Source organism: Lineus longissimus, chromosome 17 (assembly GCF_910592395.1).
Source record: "Lineus longissimus chromosome 17, tnLinLong1.2, whole genome shotgun sequence".
NCBI classification, from domain to species: domain Eukaryota; kingdom Metazoa; phylum Nemertea; class Pilidiophora; order Heteronemertea; family Lineidae; genus Lineus; species Lineus longissimus.
Window position 1 is genome coordinate 6978776 of NC_088324.1, and position 18698 is coordinate 6997473.

General features: G+C 41.8%; 1 protein-coding gene across 2 annotated transcripts; it reads left to right on the plus strand.

The window, feature by feature from the left end:
• The first annotated feature begins 733 nt into the window (after positions 1–733).
• LOC135501270 (protein O-mannosyl-transferase 1-like) lies at positions 734–18570 on the plus strand. Of its 2 annotated transcripts, none has more exons than XM_064793299.1 (19): positions 734–998; positions 2234–2467; positions 3063–3232; positions 4885–5039; positions 5221–5367; positions 6097–6205; positions 8348–8413; positions 8783–8876; positions 9160–9315; positions 9839–10062; positions 10457–10549; positions 10679–10775; positions 11365–11457; positions 12052–12184; positions 13924–14000; positions 14804–14929; positions 15444–15570; positions 15822–15996; positions 16504–18570. In XM_064793299.1, the coding sequence occupies exons 2-19, from the start codon at positions 2255–2257 to the stop codon at positions 16691–16693; spliced, it is 2445 nt and encodes an 814-aa protein (XP_064649369.1). In that variant the 5' UTR covers positions 734–998; positions 2234–2254; the 3' UTR covers positions 16694–18570. The 2 variants fall into 2 exon arrangements, with proteins under 2 accessions (XP_064649369.1, XP_064649368.1); XM_064793298.1 differs by having other exon boundaries at positions 735–998; positions 2231–2467.
• The last annotated feature ends 128 nt before the right edge of the window (positions 18571–18698 follow it).

Below are 18698 nucleotides of genomic sequence, written 5' to 3' on the forward strand. Positions count from 1 at the left end.
CAAGTTCCAGTTGTGCGGAATTGGCTTGGGTCAACGCCTGACACGAGACAGCTCTGTCCCAGCGCGCGTCTTTCGGAACGGGCGGTGGCTTTGGTGTTGAAACCATACGCTCAGACTCTGGTATTGCTAAAGTCATGTTAAGTATATTGCATCTTAAGATAAACAAGATCCCAATGTACCGGTATTATAAATTTCTTGATTTAATATTAGGCTTTGTTTCTCATGCTTTATCAAGTAAGGCCCATTTTCGTAAAAGTCTCCCCTGCTTGGTACATGGAGTGGGCGAACCTAGATGCACTTATGTGTGACGTGCAAAGGGTCCAAGGAGAGGAGCTAATTAGTATTCACTCTTAGGGTCGCTCTACTGGGTGTTTGCACCACACCTCATTAACCCCATTCAACTGAGGGCTTTGATCTTTAATATCCTATTTTGGGAAGCCCTAGTATTTTTCGCCGGTTTTCGAGAAATCCGACCTATCAGTGAAAAGTGGGACAAATGTCAGACTTTTGTCGGATACATCAGGAAAGGTTTTCTAGTTGTCCAATAGCAGTGCTGCCATCTTCTGATATGAAGCTAGTAAACCAACCGACTTTATGATAGATCCACATGAAACATGGATCGATGATCCTATTGTGTGCACATTCCACATATCGATGACCTCGATCTATCTATAGTGTATCAAGACTGTGCATGTTTAGCTCTCGACATAGATAAAAATGATATAAAATGCCTAGCCCACCGAACTGTGACTACCATTTCAATGCCATGCATGACGCTATCAAAATGTGAACCATATCTACATGGAGTCATTGTATGTGGGCACTGGAAGATATTGTGATGATATTCCGTGCTGAATGTCTGTGCATAATGCGAATACTCGTCTCTTCTCGGGACGATCCGAAACGGGCCTAAACAAGGACTTTAACTTAAGGCACAGTTGCGTTACGACAGTTTTCGTGTGATGTCTTGATTTTGATGTCGAGTTGGACGAGTCAAGGTAAGGAAATAACCCGGTCCCTTTTTCTCCCAGTCTTCTGCCAATCGCCCGGGTTACGTGTTCATTGTATATTTGCGTCCTTATCTCGACGAGCTGAACGGGTAGTTCTAACGCTGAGAGAACACGGCGTGAACAACCTCACAATATTGCGATGTATGCTGCGAGTGTTGGTGGTACAGGTAGATATTGGCCTTCACGCCCATTGGTCATTTTACCGCTACTTGGTTTGTCATGTCAATGAACTATCGAAAGAATTTTGATAAGGTTCTTATAAGATTCACAGTCGAGATCTCATTTAGTTTCTTGTATTGATAAAAGTTTTTTATCACAAGCAGAAGTATTCAGTAAATATTTCGTCCTTACACTAAGAATTTCTTCAGTACACTGACTGACAGAGGTCGCTCTGCTGACGTCAGTTGACCTCCAGGGTTGTCGGATTTGAGGATCTGAGCGTATGTGTGGGACTGTTGGATCCGAGAACCCTGGAGGTCAGCTGCCGTCAGCAGAGCTACCTCTGTTAGTCAATGTACTGAAGAAGTCCTTATTGTAAGGACGAAATATTTACAATGTAAATATTTCTGCTTGTGATAAAAGAACTTTTATCAATCTAAAACACCAAGCCGGTGAATCTTTTTGGATCCAGTTCTTGTACTTTTACATGTACAATGTTTATAATATCTTTGTCATGTTTTAGATCTTTAACTAAGAACCTTAAACAGTGATCTTGCAAAGACTTCACATGTTAACCAAATCAGAAACGAAATTCTATGAGGAATGGTGTTATTTTATACTTTCTGTCTGATATTGTTCATCTTGATCGACACGGCATCTTCCTATTCTCATGTAAAAGAACCTGAACGCGAAAATCTTATAGAGGTCTAATCTGGATACACGACCGAGGCAGAGCAAGGCCTATATCGACCGAATGCGGTTGACAAAGCTATGATCAAAATCACAAGCGGTGAAATCACGGCACGTTTGTCGAGAGTGAAAAGTAAACTGTATAAACAAATCGTAACGATTACACTGCTAACGCTAGCAAGAATGTAATGGTTAGGGATGAATCAACGTTATCAGATAAGTTAGCATGATTGGTGGGGTGAGGTATATTATCGTAGAAATGTAGTACTGCCGTGATGATAGGCCTACGTACATGAATGAGGTTTACAACCAATGACAAACCGAAAGCACGTATCACTTGCCTGTTCTTACAATTATTCATTTGATCTTAGCAGAAGTAAGGCTAGATCTATAAGATGTTAAACGAAGAGCTGGACAGTGACCCTGTCACCAGGTCAGGGGAGGCCGCAGACGAAAATCAAGATGATCAAACTATGTCATCTTCGGCGAGGCGCTCTGAGAAATCTTGTTCGGGTGTTGATGAGCAAGACGAGTCAGCGGAAGAGCTGATGACGCCAGTGAGACCCCGAATAGACAGAGACGTGGTCTCTGATGTTCCGAGACAACAGGTGGGTGTTCATAAAGTGAATTGTTCGTGTGTTTTTTTCATTCGAGGAGACAGTATGTTCCGACGAGAGCTGGAAAAAGTACAGGTGAATCGTCACAACATAGTTTAGATCATTCAGTTTAGATCATTCTGGGGGCAACAACTGATTTCTGCTATTCCTCTTCACTTTTATTGGATGTGTCTTACACTCGTACATGTATCGAAGGCTCGACCAAGCTAAGACGTATTCCAACTGGAGACCGCGAACTTACAACTCATCAAGGGCAGATGCACAGCATTAGCGCGGTATCACAAAAGGTCGATTTTGTTGCTGAAACGAACTTTGATATAACTCTTGATCGGCAATTTCAAAGGTTCAGGGTGACACCTCATCATGAATCAGTGCCATGTCTAAAACAATGTTTTGCGCTCAACCGCATTTGCATATTCAAGAGGCTACGAATTAAGCTAAGGTATATAATATCACAGCCGGGTGAAACTTTTAACCAAAATGTATAAAGAACCGTCGGAAGAACTAAGGTTTTGATTCATTTATGCATTTTGCATGTCCATTAGGAGGCTATATATGCATCTAATCTATAAAATCTCCATTCCAGGGTGACGGAGCATTCCAAAAGGACAATTGCACCGAGATGACATCACCTACCATCAAATATCCAAATAGTCCATTCTCAATCAATGTTGACATCGATCTCATGCAGGTGGCGCTGTTTGTCCTGGCAGTGGGTACCCGGATGTGGCGGCTGGATTACCCTAATTCTGTGGTGTAGGTACCAACATTACTATAAGCACCGTCCTGAAGTTACGACAGTAAGGCACAATTTCGGGTATTGAATTCCATACACTAATAACAGGAGACTTTTTCCGACTTCTCTTCTCTCTTTTCAGTTTCTCTAACTTTCTGTCGATTTTTCCGACAAAAGTCCGACTTCTAGAAAACCTGTGAAAAACACCAGGGCTCCCTCAAAAGGGCATTGACGATCAAACGCCTATGTTGAATGGGGTGAATGAAGTGTGAGCCAAACACACAGAGTGACCTACATGAGGGACATAAATTGTATTCACATTGAGGGTCACTCTGAGTGTTTGGCTCACACATCATTATTTATTTATTTTATTTATTTATTTAAAACCTCTAAACAGGAGAACAATACAGTTGATACAGTTAAACAGATATATAAAAGTCCATTAAAAAGATCGCACCAAAAGTTTGACCAGCCCCCTCTCACGCGACCCCGGAGAGCAGTATCTGTCGTCGAGGAGGAGAGACCTAAGAGAGTCAACTACGTCATCCTCGCCGACAGAGGCCACGTCAACGGGGCAGAGCGAGCGGGGCCGGTCCGACAACGCAAGAACAACAGGCCACACATTTTGAGAAACATCGTGTAACAGTGTGCCAACAGTACAACCCCGCCCAGCAAAAAATTCAGCCAAAAGAGCTGCATTAAGAGCACTGGCCGGGGACCGGCGTTGAAAAATACGGTTAAAAAGTAAAAGCTTACTATTGAGGATCACAGAGGAGACAGGATTAACAGAAATGGCCTTAAGAAGCTTGCTATGGTGTGATCGCTTCGGTAAGCCGAGCACCCGTTTAAAATTATTACTCTGAAAACTGTTTAAAAATAGACATATCGTGTTTGTTCATATGCACGCTAGAACATCCAGAGATTGCAATAGGTAGAATAGCGGTTTTCCATAAATACACTTACTGCGGCTGAGCATAGGCCGGGATAACTGAAACCTGCACTGAACAGACTGAAAGCTCTACGTTGAGCAGCAGAGACCCTCTGCTCTACATGGTATGATGATTAACCCCACTCAACATAGGCCTTTGATCTTTATTGCCATATTTTTTGGAAGCCCTAGTATTTTTTACAAGTTTTTTTTGGTTAAATCGGACCTTTCAGGGAAAAAGTCGGACAATGTCGGATTTTTTTCGGACATATCAGGAAAAAGGTGGAGAAACCGTTAAGAAATTGGATATAGCCTCCTACTTCACTCCCATGCCCGTATGTCACGCTGTTGGTGATCCTACATGTATATCTCAGCACATCTTCAAATGAAATGAACACACGGCGTTACGGCTAATGTACAAGCAGTTCAGGACATTGGGAACTCCTATAACTGTTTGCTACCACTTAGAAATTAAAAAAAACCCATTTTCTCAAGTTATTTTGATCAAAACTACATGTAGCTAAAAGTGGGCCTTCATACATTACTTGACACACACCTCCTTTCCAATCTTTTCCGAACTTTGTTTTCGTTTCCCTTGCATATGAGATTGTTGTCAGCGAGAGTGTCTGCGTGGAAACCGACACTGGATCGCTGGGGTGTATGCATCGATCACAAATGATTAGAATGATGACATTACACATATTTCTTTATGGACTCACCTCCCTTTAAATCCCATTTTTCCAGGTTTGACGAAGTAGTCTACATGCAACAGGTTGGCTGGTACCTGAATAGGACCTTCTATTTTGACCACCATCCTCCCCTCAGTAAAATGTTCTTCGCCCTAGCGGGTTACATGAGCGACTATAATCCGGGACGAGTCTTCGAAACTGTCGGACAAGGTAGGTACTGAAATAAATGCAAATGCATGTGAAGCATGCAGTGTTTGCGAATTTTGAAAGAAAACGATTTTTAAGTTCTGTGGAACTTATTTGGAGATAACAAGCATTAATATCCTGGAGAAGAGTCGTCTGGCCGTTCACTCAAAGAAGCTCGTCATCAACTCCACACTTCCTCTTCCAGAATACGACCCTGATGTACCAATAGGCTACTTGCGTTTCCTTCCCGCTCTATCCGGCAGCTTAATCATACCAACCGTCTATCAGATATTGGTGGAGCTCGGCATGAAGCGGTGGACTGCCGCAATAGCAGCAACTTTAGTATTATGCGGTATGTATTATGGATCAACCTTATACTGGTCGGGGGCCAGGCGATTTAATAGTCTGAAATGCAGATGCATTCTCAGATATCGTCGCGATCGCGCGCTAACATTAACGTGTATTTGCGTGTCAAATGCACTAATCATAAATTCCAGGGGGACTGAACTAATACAAATGCCAGCATATCGTCCTGTGCCGATCTTGCCAAAAGCCTATTTTGGCGTTACCAGAATACCCATGGATTCTAATTTTTTGACCACAAACTTTACCCAAAGGACATAGCAAAGCATTCAGTGTATGCTCAATGTCAGTCCTTAACATAGATACATGTATATAGTCGGACTTCCACCTATCAAATCCCCGTGTCTTTTGCGCTTACACCTATGAATTGCCGTGTCTAAATAGACCCGTGTGTCAAATCCCCGTGTCTATTAGCCCCATCGAGCTCGATGGGGCTAATCGGGGGCTAATTTAGACCCGTGTTCAAAACACAGGAGAGCTCCCTACCTACAGCGCACCTGTCGCCGGTGCTATTAACCATTATCTAACACCACTGATAGGTGTAAGTGCGCCCCGGGTTTTTTGACACACGGCGAGGACACGGGTCTTGAAAAAACACGGGGTTTTATGATAGGTGGAACTACGACTTATTGTATTCTCTTTCGCATACCAATTCTTCGTTAAAAACGCGTAACATTCCATTGAGAAAATAAATACCAGTTTGTAATATTGTTTTCAGAGAACACATTCCTGACTCAGTCTCGCCTCGTAATGGTCGAGAGCATACTACTCTTCATGATCTCATTTACAATTTTGGCACTTCTCAAGTTTCTTAATCGTCGCTCAAGGTAGGTACTAGATGCATTGATCGAAATATTCCACTCGGTGACATCTCTACGAAGTTTTAGTCTAAAAGGAATATGATCATTACCCGCAAAGTGTTTTTCAGATCGATCTGGCCAAAGATACTTCGCTTTTATCTTAAACTGCGACAATGTGATCACAACTAGTAATGTAACACACAGCTGGGCAGCCATTGCCGTAGATGATCGTGACCGGTGTAAAATGAATGCACGTCCTAGGAAAGCAGGACCACATACAATAGCTGTGTATTGTCAACGAATGTGGTTAATGGTTTGGTTAGGGTAGCTACATAATCTTCAACAAAGGAACCCGGCGACTCTATTCACTTTAACGAAAGGACCGAACTTAGATTCCGGGGACTTGCATTTCTTTTACACCGGTTTTAGTTGACACCGTGAAAGAGCATTGGTTAAGCCCGCAGCACACCAGCCGCCAACTTTGACGACAAGAAGCGTTCAGCTGACGCCTCTCAACGCCGAAGTTGGCGGCTAGTGGATCCCGGTCAGAGCACACCTGCCCAGAATCGGCGTCCAGTAGCGTCTTTTCCGCCACCTTAGGCTGCCATTTTGAAATCATGTGACATCAAGACGCATACTGATTGGCCATAGCCTCGCCGCCGACGCCAATTCAGGCGGCAATCCGTAGCATACCTGTCTTTTTCTTACGTTCAAACGCGGCGACACGCGTCAAAAATACAAACATGTTAGATATTTGGCGTTTAGTTGCGGCAAGTGGCGGCAAGTCGCGTTCGCCGACGCCGTTCGTAGCAGACTAGGGATTTTTCAGGCGTTCAGGACTCTTGCGGCAAAAAACGCATGTGAACGCCGAAGTTCGCGGCTAGTGTGCTACGGGCTTCAGGCTTTACCCTGAGGATAATCTAGTGTTTGCAGCATCACTTTATATTATTTTGCTAAGTGTGATATGTTCAGATTCCTGCCTTCAATCTGGTACCTTTGGCCAGAACGACATGAAACACACTCTACCAGTGTTTACCAGGGACGAATGATCGAATGTGTTGTGTTGAATCACGAATTCCTAAAGACTAAGAATTTGGAACTTCAGAAATTAAAAGCTCTTTTTTTTCAGAAGGGTGGGTAAAAGTTTCCTGAACTCAGGTACTAAATGTTATTGATTCATTGTAAAGTAATTACCAAGACGAACACAATGATACCTTATTCAGCTCTGAACTCTTAAAGATAAAGGAGATACAGAGCATTTTGTCTAAGAGACAAAATTGATTATTTAATTTCCCTTGCTATGGCTTGATGGTGGGCATTCTTTGTCTTAGAGGGGTTTTAGAACCTCGTTAAAATACCATTTCCTTATTAGCCTAATCATCGCTACTAAACGAGTAACACTATTTGAGGCATGTCTTTTGTGAAAAAAATCTAGCCACAACCAGCCAATAGTAATGATAAGAGACAAGACCACTAATGAATATTCATAGGTTGGAGGGTCGAGGCCTATCTATTAGACGAGTGCATGTTTTTTACTCTCAAGTACATATTTGGAGAGGTATTGACAAAATATTTGTTGTGGCAAGTCTACAGATATAAAGAAATTATTTGATGAAAAAATTAATTTCGAATTTTGCTAATTGGGTAATAGGGGGCGTGTTTTGAGTTTTTTCTGCCAGTTGGCTGAAAAGAGTGGAAATATCAAAGTCTGTCTAATTTGTCGATTATCAAAAAATTTCCGTGGTCAATCACCATTTTATTTTTCACCATTTACTTGCCCGACTGTCCGGAATAACATAATCTAAATTTCAGATTCACAACACCACGCGTTCTTTGATGCGTCGCGGTCAAACATTGACAATTTAACTGCTAAAAGGCTTAAAAAATCAATTGTGGTCTTGTCTCATAGTCATTGAATAGAAGATGAATTATCTTGCAAAAGCCCCCTATTGTCAAAATTTGGAACCCGGTGCGAGTTAAGTTGCTGTAGTATTGGTTCCAAATTCTTAGTCTTTATTTATTCTTGGTAGTATGCATGGTTGTTACACATACTCGCATACGCTGATTCCACAACCACAGTGACATTCCGTGTTTAAAAAGGCAAGTCTGAGCACAGAACCTCACGATTTGAAAAGAAAAACTCGTATCATCTGTTATCAATATTTTCAGATCTTTTTCCATATCTTGGTGGTTCTGGCTAGTTACTCTCGGGACGATGATCACCGTGACTGCCACGTAAGTGATTTGATCTATTTGTTTGCATTCATTATATGTGAAAATAGAAGGTAACACTGGAAATGGCTGCAAAAATGGCTCGTAGGGGCAGAGTTTACTTCCTTTGCCAACTTAGTCTACATAGCCTTCGCCTCATTAGTGTCCTCTTACATCAATAAAGACCTAAACATCGAGAGCTCTGTTTAGCGTAGTCTAGGGGCACGTGACTCGCCACTAAGCTTTGTCTTTATTGTGGATGTAGCATCATACGATTTATGGGCTTCAGATTTTATGGTCTCGGTTCAGTTGTCAGCAATAGGTATGTTTTTGGACGGTCGAATCAAGTACATGTATAAACGTTCTTTTCCAATTTATCACTTTCAATTTCAGAACAAAATATATCGGCGTGATGACGTCAGGTCTAGTGCTATTTATGGCATTCAAGGATCTCTGGTACATGATGGCTGACCTTTCATATACTGACGTATGTATCATTCTATAGTCAAAGAATGTGTAAAATGCACATGTATAAGTACACAGAGCTTAATGAGATTTTAACTAAGAATATCAAAATAGCCATTTATCAGGATTGTGAACCTGAGTCGTACCACCACCAGTTTTTAGGCATTTGAGTAGAATATCTTAATAGCTCTGAAAATATTGAGTTTTTCTTTTCAAATCGTGAGGTTCTTTGCTCAGGTTTGCCTTTTTTAATATCCTAATCAAATGCCGAAACCACTTACTGCAGCTGTATCTTTCCCTTGCAGCGAGTCCTTGTCAAACAAACACTTGCAAGACTTGCTTGCCTCATCGTCATGCCCGTGATCTTATACTTGGGAATCTTCTACGTGCATCTCTCCATCCTTGTAAAGGCAGGACCAACAGATAGCGTGATGACCAGCACGTTCCAGATTGGTCTTGAGGTAAGTTTAAATGGATAACGCCAGGCGGGAAAAACTATTGAGAGTCATATTTATGCCTCGGTCAGAAATAGGAGACTGAACCGCATGTATACTTTGACGGACAAGACGCAATGCCCGGCCCGGGACTCGGCTTCCTGAACGAGATACCTTCCTGCGACCTGTCTTGCACGGGACCGGGCTTCATTCCCTCGATGGGTATGCCGGCCAGTCGCCCAGGCCCGAGTTGATGGACGAGACGCGGCAGAGTCCAGGGCGTTGTCATTCCCGGCGACCTTTACAATACATCTTATCCAACATCCTCACTCCCAGTGTGATGTATCACTTAATCCTGGCCTTCGTTACAACGTAGCATTGTCAAAATATCAGCAGAATTCGCACCAGGTAAAAATGACACGTAAGGAAATTCTCACTAATAAGCATGGTGTAAATAATGGAATGTCTCGAAAAAATCAAACCGCAGATATTTTGTCAACCGAATATTGACAACATTAGAATAGCAAAGTGTATCATGTTTTTTTCACAGGGTGGACTGGCAGCCCTCACCAAAGGACAGCCTCTGTACGTCGCTTACGGCTCACAGGTGACCCTTCACAGGACATTTGGTCCCGAGTCTTGCTGGCTTCACTCACATGACGCCCTCTATCCAGTTCGATACGAGGACAACAGGGGGAGCTCGCATCAACAACAGGTCACGTGCTATGGGCACAAGGACGCAAACAACTGGTGGTTTATCAATAAAGCGGACAGGTATTGAACTTTGAATTATATAGGCCTACATGACTTCATTATGTCTATGGTGGTATCTAACACCAGGCGGTATCTGACGCCGCCGGTAAGTCATAATGGCATGCATGCTTGCGTTGTCTTTATTCTGTTGCTTTAGCACTATATTCGATTGCAGCATCTTAATTTAGGGTGTATGATTGTGCACTGTTAGTTACATGAGAATACTACTTTGTCATCGGTAATTTTCGCACAACTTCCGAAAATGGCAAATCTTTGGTGCCATCCTTGGTGCCTTCACCTGTATACGGCAGTTGTACCTGAAATGTTTACGCAAAACGACCACCGAAGAACAAACGATAGACATTGAGCATCCGATTTATGAATACTGTACTACTATACTGTTCTCATGTTGCAGCAACGACACGAAAGTGGCTGACCCTCCTGAGCGGGTAAAGGATGGTGACATTGTACAAATCTACCACGGGCTTACAAAGCGACCCTTGAACAGGTATGCAACTGATAAGCGATGTGCTAGCTGCTTTCATTCTCAAGATTATCCTTCCCTTTCATATCTCAACGATCAGAAGGACATTGGCGGATTTTCTCTTTTATCATTGCTTTTCGTTCTTCTCTTCAGCCATGATGTTGGTGCACCAATGAACCCTGCCATCATGGAGGTTTCTTGTTATGTAGACCACAACATTAACATGTCGGCGAACACGCTTTGGAGAGTGGTAAGTTTTTTTCCAAGTCATTTAAATATATATCTTACTCAATTAAATTGTGATTTGAATTTGCTGCCGACATATTAATATATTTGGATTTAAAGGTAATGAGGTTGTCATCAAGTGGAACTATGGAAAACGAACCCCTCCCTGTTTTGTTCGATAACGGAAACGATGCATGGTCAGAGCGAACAGTGACCTTTGAATACAACGAGTCGCTCTAAGAAATCTTCGCTCCATTTCATATAATGGTTACCTGCAGTACAAATCTCAGTTCAATATATGATGATCCATCAAATTGGAATATAGTAAACAGTTCAAAGCACAATCGTGTGAATAATACCGTTATATATTCCGCATATTATGCTCCCTTGTACATGTAAATGGGCTATAGTTTTTACCAAATATCTTTCTTCATCAAAATTAATATTTTTTGGTGGCTGTCATAAACAATAATACACATTCCTCACTCTGTTTACCTTTCCATGAGGCCCTGAACAAGTGAAATAATCTCCCTCTTGTTAGTCATTCAACAAGGCCCTGAACAAGTATAAAAATCTCGCCATTGTTTACATTTTTCACTTCTTTGTTATTTCAGGAGATCCTGAACAAGTATGACGAAGGTGAATACTGGCTGTCGATACGATCTCATGTCCGCCTGATCCACGTCAATACCACGTCAGCTCTCAGGGTGAGTGGTCCTCACGCAGAAATAAATTGCCTATCAAGTGGAATGCGACTTTGTTCATTTGATAAAAAATCGTATGACTCTTCGGGCCATCACCTGAACTAGTTCTTAAAAATTCATTAGAAATTGATACTGACCACATACTCGTGCATTCTGGTGTAGTATGGAATGGTACATATCCAGGTCGAAAACCCAGATACATGTTAGACTATAGTATGTTTCTTACTATCTTCGTAAGAAAATTGTCAATTTTACAAGTGTCGTGTATCTGTAGGTACTTTCATAATTTGCCCTGTTTCTCGGTTACGATCACAAGTAAATATCTTACAAACATCTCACAACGAATGTACTTGCACATATGTCTGAAACTAAATAAAACAACTACTAAATTTTCTTTTCCGCATTGGTGAAAGAAAATGCATGCTCGGCCTGAACAAAAAACAAAGCATCACTTTACGGGTCCATGCAGGCCAATCATTGCGATAATGGTGTTGTCCTATTTGAATAACACCCCACTACAAATGGAAATAAGGACTGAATATAATTCAGTACCTAAAAATTCAGCACTTTTTCATATTTTACTGATCAATGTTTCAGGTGACAGGCATCATCTTACCAGAATGGGGTTTTGGTCAGCAGGAAGTGGTGGCTGACAGGAGCATTACCCAGGAGTCGGCAATCTGGAATGTGGAAGAGCACCTTTACCTCAAGGATAACCAAACTAAAGAAGGTGAGCTCCGGTTTCCTCCTACTTAATGATAATAATATTATTGAGTTCTTATATAACGCCTTTCCATGTTTCCGTGCTCAAAGCACTTTTGGGATATTATATTATTACCCCGGTCTCCACAGAAACCAATCGGGGGTTTCAAGAAGCAACCAGAAGTCGCTCACTTGAATTCGACCAGTCTAACAGACGTTGAGTATTTGATTAGCAAGGTGAGACAAGACCACAATTGATTTTTTAGGCCTTTTAGCAGTTAAATTGTCAATGTTTGACCGCGACGCATCAAATACTGCGTGCGGTTGTGAATCTGAAATTTAGATTATGTTATTCCGGACAGTCGGGCAAGTAAATGGTGAAAAATAAACTGGTGATTGACCACGGAAATTTTTTGATAATCGACAAATTAGACAGACTTTGATATTTCCACTCTTTTCAGCCAACTGGCAGAAAATACTCAAAACACGCCCCCTATTACCAAATTAGCGAAATTCGAAATTAATTTTTTCATCAAATAATTTCTTTATATCTGTAGACTTGCCACAGCAAATATTTTTTCAATACCTCTCCAAATATGTACTTGAGAGTTAAAAACATGCACTCGTCTAATTGATAGGCCTCGACCCTCCAACCTATGAATATTCATTAGTGGTCTTGTCTCAGGTAACGAAGGTGAGTACTCTTTGGCCTCCAGTTTCCTCGTACGTTGCAAGCTTGACGTGGAGTATGTGTGATTTGTTATATTTGATGATCGTCGTTGACTTTGATATACAGTGTAGTCGTCAATTGAACACACAGGCCCAAAATCTTATACTTATAATATTATCTTAGTACTGCATAATACTGACAGGATTCGTATCATATGACCTTAGTATAATGCACGTATACATGCGTAAAATTTACAAGACTTGTGTAGGATTTCTAGTCAAGATACATGTATTAGATGATCTTTTAACTGAGAACCTTAAAAGGATCTTCGGAATCTTCCAGAAATCTTGCAAAGACTGTACACGAATCTTAATTAAGGTATTCCCTAAGAACCTTACCAGACTCTTTCCCTAAGTTTTGTAACTTACAAGGTGGTAGGTGTTTCACTAAGAATGTTATCATATTGTTATCGGTTTTTTCTACGTACATGTACTCCGACAATATTGTAGAACATTGCCAGTGTGACAGCGGATATAGTCCCCCTGGAGTCATAGTCCGGTAGCATTGTATTTGACCAATTAAACAGCATGATCTATTGTACCGCTAACCCTAACCAAAACATTTAGCAATGCGGGCTATTGTTACACGGACTATCAGCCCTAGGACTACTATCCCCGTCACACCGGTGTAAGTAGAAAATGTCTCAGTCTGTTTCTGGCCCTTTGTATATTGACGGATTATGAAGTGTATAGATTATTGTTCTATAGTGACCACGACTGTCGTCAGCCTGGATATCAAAGTGCATAATATAATCCATTGTTGTTCGGACATTTGGTCCCAGGATATTTGAAATCTTTACACGTGCTTAAAACGATTGATAGGTCAAAAACATACCAATGCCGACTCTTCGGATAATAAATAGTTGAATATCCAGCGTATGTTTTTACTAACAGAAGCTCACTATCAAATCATGTTTACCATTGTATCAATTATGCATCCCCTCATTTAATTTAATTGGCTCGAGATCTGAGCCACCAATAAGTTGTCCGTAGTTGATGCTTCGTTTATTCGAACGATTTGTTCGTTTTTCATTTCAGAAGACCTAAGAGCATCACCGCTCATCCCAACGAAACCCGTATACCTTTCATTCTGGGATAAATTCAAGGAGCTTCAGGTGAGGTTGTTGTATTTCTTCCTACAAAATGCAATCGATGAGAGTTGCGAAAGTTGAAAAATTATGAATCGATAGCAGTTCCCCATGCCGACTTATCGGCGGTGAATATCAGTCCTAAAGTCTTCTCCTTTCACCGCCGATAACTGCCGCCAGGTAATCTATCGGACGCACCATCATAAACGGGTGGCCAATCAAATTGCTCGACACAAAGTAATTGAATGACGGCCTGAATTGAGAGTTCAACCTCCGGATCAGGTTACCCTTCTTCTATACAACATGCACTGTGCATTTGGGTCAGGTCAGCATCCCTGGAACCTTTACTGATCGAACACCTGGTCTTCAATTATAGTGGCTTTCAGTGCGTGTCTCGTGCGATAACCACGAGTGAGTGTAATGTTAGTGTTGTCCCGAGGACGCGTTGGAAAGGAGGGGAATGCAGGGAGACTACCGATAAAGTAACAGCCCTTCTGACGGCCGTCAAAGATGGATATACGCACAACGACGGTGGATCGGCATGTTAGTTCCCTGGTGTACCTCTTTGGTTGCCCCCCCCCCCCCCCATATCTTAGTGATTCCATCCTAAACACAGCTTGAAAGATCATGACTAAATGGAGTAGCAGGAAAAAAAAAGGTATCGACATGTACAGCAAACAAACAAAAACTTTCAGTAAACGAAAACATTACAACTAGCAATACACTAGGGCAATATTTTCATACCTCTAGCCCTTCATTTGTATTACACAGTTATAAGTAAAATAGTGTGCATATTCTTCCAAATGTTTTCGTTTTTATATCTTCTTCAGATGAAGATGTTGTCGTCGCGTGTTGACGAGAGTATCGATCACAGATATGCATCCGCGCCTACCGACTGGCCGTTCGATGAGAAGAACGTGGCCTACTGGCTCAAAGAGACCGGCAAGGAAAGCAGCGTACGTATACCACCCGAAATTGGCTCGTCCCGGCCCCTCAGAAAAATATAGAAACTCGTTGACGTACAGAAGTTCCGAAAATTTGAAATGTCACAGGCATGATCGGGATAGAATATCCGATGAACAAAACTATAACGCGATTTATTCTCTGGGCTATTGACAATCATGGCCTCTTGAGCCATACCATATTCCGTCAGAAGTCTGTGGGGCTGGACAGGTTTTCCAGTGGGGACGGTTTTTACTTTTCCGCCAGCTTCAAACACTGCTTCCACAGACGATTTGAATGACGTTGTAGATCATTTTGAAGCACATTTATGTTATGTTAGAAGCCATGCCTGTGAGCCAAAACAAAGGATGTTTTATGGCACAGAAGTTTCAGCCAAACGAAACCGAGGTACGTCATGCGATTTAGCTGGGTGACATCACGTAATATCACCTAGCCAGCACGCCTATTACTTTTTTTCTTCAAAATTAATCGAGTAAGGAATAATTACCTTTTCATTCTCCTCTTAAGGCTCAAATACATCTCCTAGGGAACATCGTCAGTTGGTATTCCGCCCTTCCCGGGTTCTTGCTTTTCGTCCTCATCTTTACAGGGATCGTCCTGGCGAGGAAGCGCTCTCTTACAGTCGTCAGGGAAGGTGAGGATCACTCCGAATGGTTGTCATGCAATGTCCTGCTCTGGCAGACATTGTTACTCCTAGGCCATAAAACACAAGACAAGATTATTATGATATTCTTTACTAAAATTTAATTCAGGTTTCGTGTGCATAATAATTCGTGAAATGATACGATTTTTCTAAAATCTTACAATAATCTTGTAACGATTGTGCATGTGAACGAAAGTGAAATCCTTAATACATATCCTTCTGACCCATTATTTTTCATTCAGACTACTTGGCACAAATGACCTTTGTCGCCGAGCTCCTTATCGGAGGTTATCTGCTTAATTACCTGCCTTTCTTCGCTGTGGAGTCGACGTATTTCCTCTACCACTACCTACCGGCCGTCCTATTCAAACTTATTTTTGTAGCCATCCTCGTGGAGCAGATATATTCGGTTTTAGCGTGAGTAATAGTTCGATTTATATCATTTTCCAATTTCTCTTACTTGGGGACACTATCACTTTGGAGAATAAGTTTCTAAAACTAGCCACAATATCGTGCAGGAAACGCCTGTCATCTAACCGAGCTGACCTAACTTTGGATAAGGAACATGTGCGTATCACATTTAAAAAGCAAACGTGAGTGCTTTGTACTGTACTGTATTAAGATAAAAGTGTTCACGAGGGTATAAACCAATTACAATGTACTATCAAAATCATGGAGGCATTTATCGAATGGGGTCATGCATTCATTGCAGAGGTTTCTTTCCTTCTTTTATTCAATCAAACTTATAGAGGTTCAATGCAGCGTTCTGAGACATTATGACTGGTTTCCGTTACCAACCAGGACTCATGAAACACGCAAAACAGGTCAATGCAAAGGAAAGAAAGTCTCGAACTCCATAATGGCGGGAAACGCCCTCGTTATTAATTTGTGGTCGTCGGTATATTCACTTTCTCTAAATTTTAGCAAAGATCCAAGACTCCAATACCTAGCGGTTGGTATGATATCTGTGTGGATGACAGCTGTCGTGCTCGTTTTCTACCAATACTATGGACTCAGTTGTGGCTTCAAGCAGTACACCAATAAGCAGCTATTAGACATGGTATTCAGATCTTGGGATTTTATAATGGTCGAGCAATCGGAGACAAATAAATAATAGTATAGGCGCATGTTGAACAAATCTCGACTTCATATAAGATCTTAATACTACGAAAGCCCAGAAGGATCATTGGAAATACGAAATACGAAATACAAAATACGAACTTCGAACTTCGAGATTCAATATCTAAATCAATCAATCACAATACTTTAATGAAAGCACGTGACTCAGAGAATTAGTAATGGCGAAGCTACCAATGAAGATCACAGAGAATGCACATCTACCTGGGCTTGTCTTCCATATTTAGAAACGGTTTTAGATCGGTGTGTCTTGAGTATATTTAGTATGCACGCCAAACTAATTGATGGGCATGCATGCTTACGTGTCTCTCTCTGCACACGGCTCCGTCGACTGGTGAATCTGAAGATGGGGCTTTACGTAAAACGTACCGGGAAAATAAATAAACTTATTTAGACGACGGCTACGTATGGCTTGTGGTATTCGACTCGATGACTCGACGACGCGATGGCTCGATGACGCGATCGTTGCTATGGATTTTGCTAAAATACGGAATCCCATGATCCTGGTCTCCGGGCTACCGCTGCAACAGCAGAGGTTTTAGCTCGGCCTCCCCATACCCAGCTACGGTATGTAGAAGGATGTGCCCCCCCCCCCCCCCAGCCATGGCCACTGAAGATTGGTCCCCGCGATTGATTTTGATATTTAAAGGACTCGCGGAAGTTTCATAGCATGCAAAATGACCGGAGATTTAATTGACAAACAAGCTTCTAGTGGCCAATATCAGATGTCATGTGGTAGTCTGTCAACAATCGGAATTTCGCAGCATATGTGCAGTTTTTTAGACTCAGTCACTCAGTCCCTCTTCCGCCCCTTGACATCTGCCCCCCCCCCCCCCAATACATCAGCCCCTGTACATGCTTTCCGAAATTGGTGGCTTGCATTGGAACTAACTTTTTCCCCCTTGTCCGTCATTAAAGGCATCCAAGTGTGTTGGTCAACCATGACTATCTCCTTTGTCCCTCCACCACAGGCCTAGTTTCCCCTTATGACATCACTATTTCGGACACTCAGCGCCCCATTTCTGGAAAGGTGTATAGGACATTTAATATTGCCGTGCTGAACGGATATCCAGAGCCAACCTTGTCTCCAGGAACTCGCGTGTCATTTAAAGGTTTGAATGTCTGCTCGTAAAGAACCTGGGTAGGAGGTTGATCTGAACCAGCTATATTTAGGTGTATTCAGCTGTATTGACGGTAAGCTTGCATAGCAACATGGCGCATGGTTTTATCAAAAATGCGAACTTGTAGGAAACGAAAAATGGTCGGATTAGATACGGTGAAAACAGCTGGAAAGGGGTTGGTAATGATCGGTTCTTTTTTATTTTCCTCCACTTATGATTCTATGTATAAATTACAGTCCAGGCAGTGATATTCTTTAAAAAGATTCCAACTTGATCGCGTCATCGAGTCATCGCGTCGTCGAGTCATCGAGTCGAATACCACAAGCCGCTACGTATCAGCAAAATAAACTCAACATGTAGAAAGCACGCAGATCAATTTTTAGCCTGCTGTAAACACGATGGCTAAAGATATCGGCTTACCTGGAGAGGAAATGACGACACAAAAGAAACATACGAAAGACTAGTTCATTTTGAGGGGCGTTAGGCCCGCATTTATTATTTGTATCCGATTGTATCCCTCCAACACTGTATAATGGGATGACCTTGTTTCTATTGTGATGCAAAGGTAAACCAATACCTTTACCCTGAGTGTATAAATAAACACATAAACGGTGCCGTATGAGCAAGCAAGCCATGACGAATCAAAGATTCAATGCAGCTGTGCTGTATTTCTATGAATACAGTATCATTTATAAGTGTGTATATTATTTTCAAAATAAATCATGAAATTATACATTTGATGTTTATATGCGAGCCTGATTTTATTCATCCGGAAATGACCCGTCATTTTCAATATTCGCTGCCTGTCGATATTTCAAACCCCTGGTGAAATCCATGCTCTTCAGACGGATTGTAGCGGTA

Coding starts and splice junctions, on each gene's coding strand:
- LOC135501270 (XM_064793299.1), top strand. CDS start 2,255: ATGTTAAACGAAGAGCTGGACAGTGACCCTGTCACCAGGTCAGGGGAG. Junction 5,040..5,220: donor CTTCGAAACTGTCGGACAAG/GTAGGTACTGAA, acceptor TTCCTCTTCCAG/AATACGACCCTGATGTACCA. Junction 14,001..14,803: donor ATAAATTCAAGGAGCTTCAG/GTGAGGTTGTTG, acceptor TATCTTCTTCAG/ATGAAGATGTTGTCGTCGCG.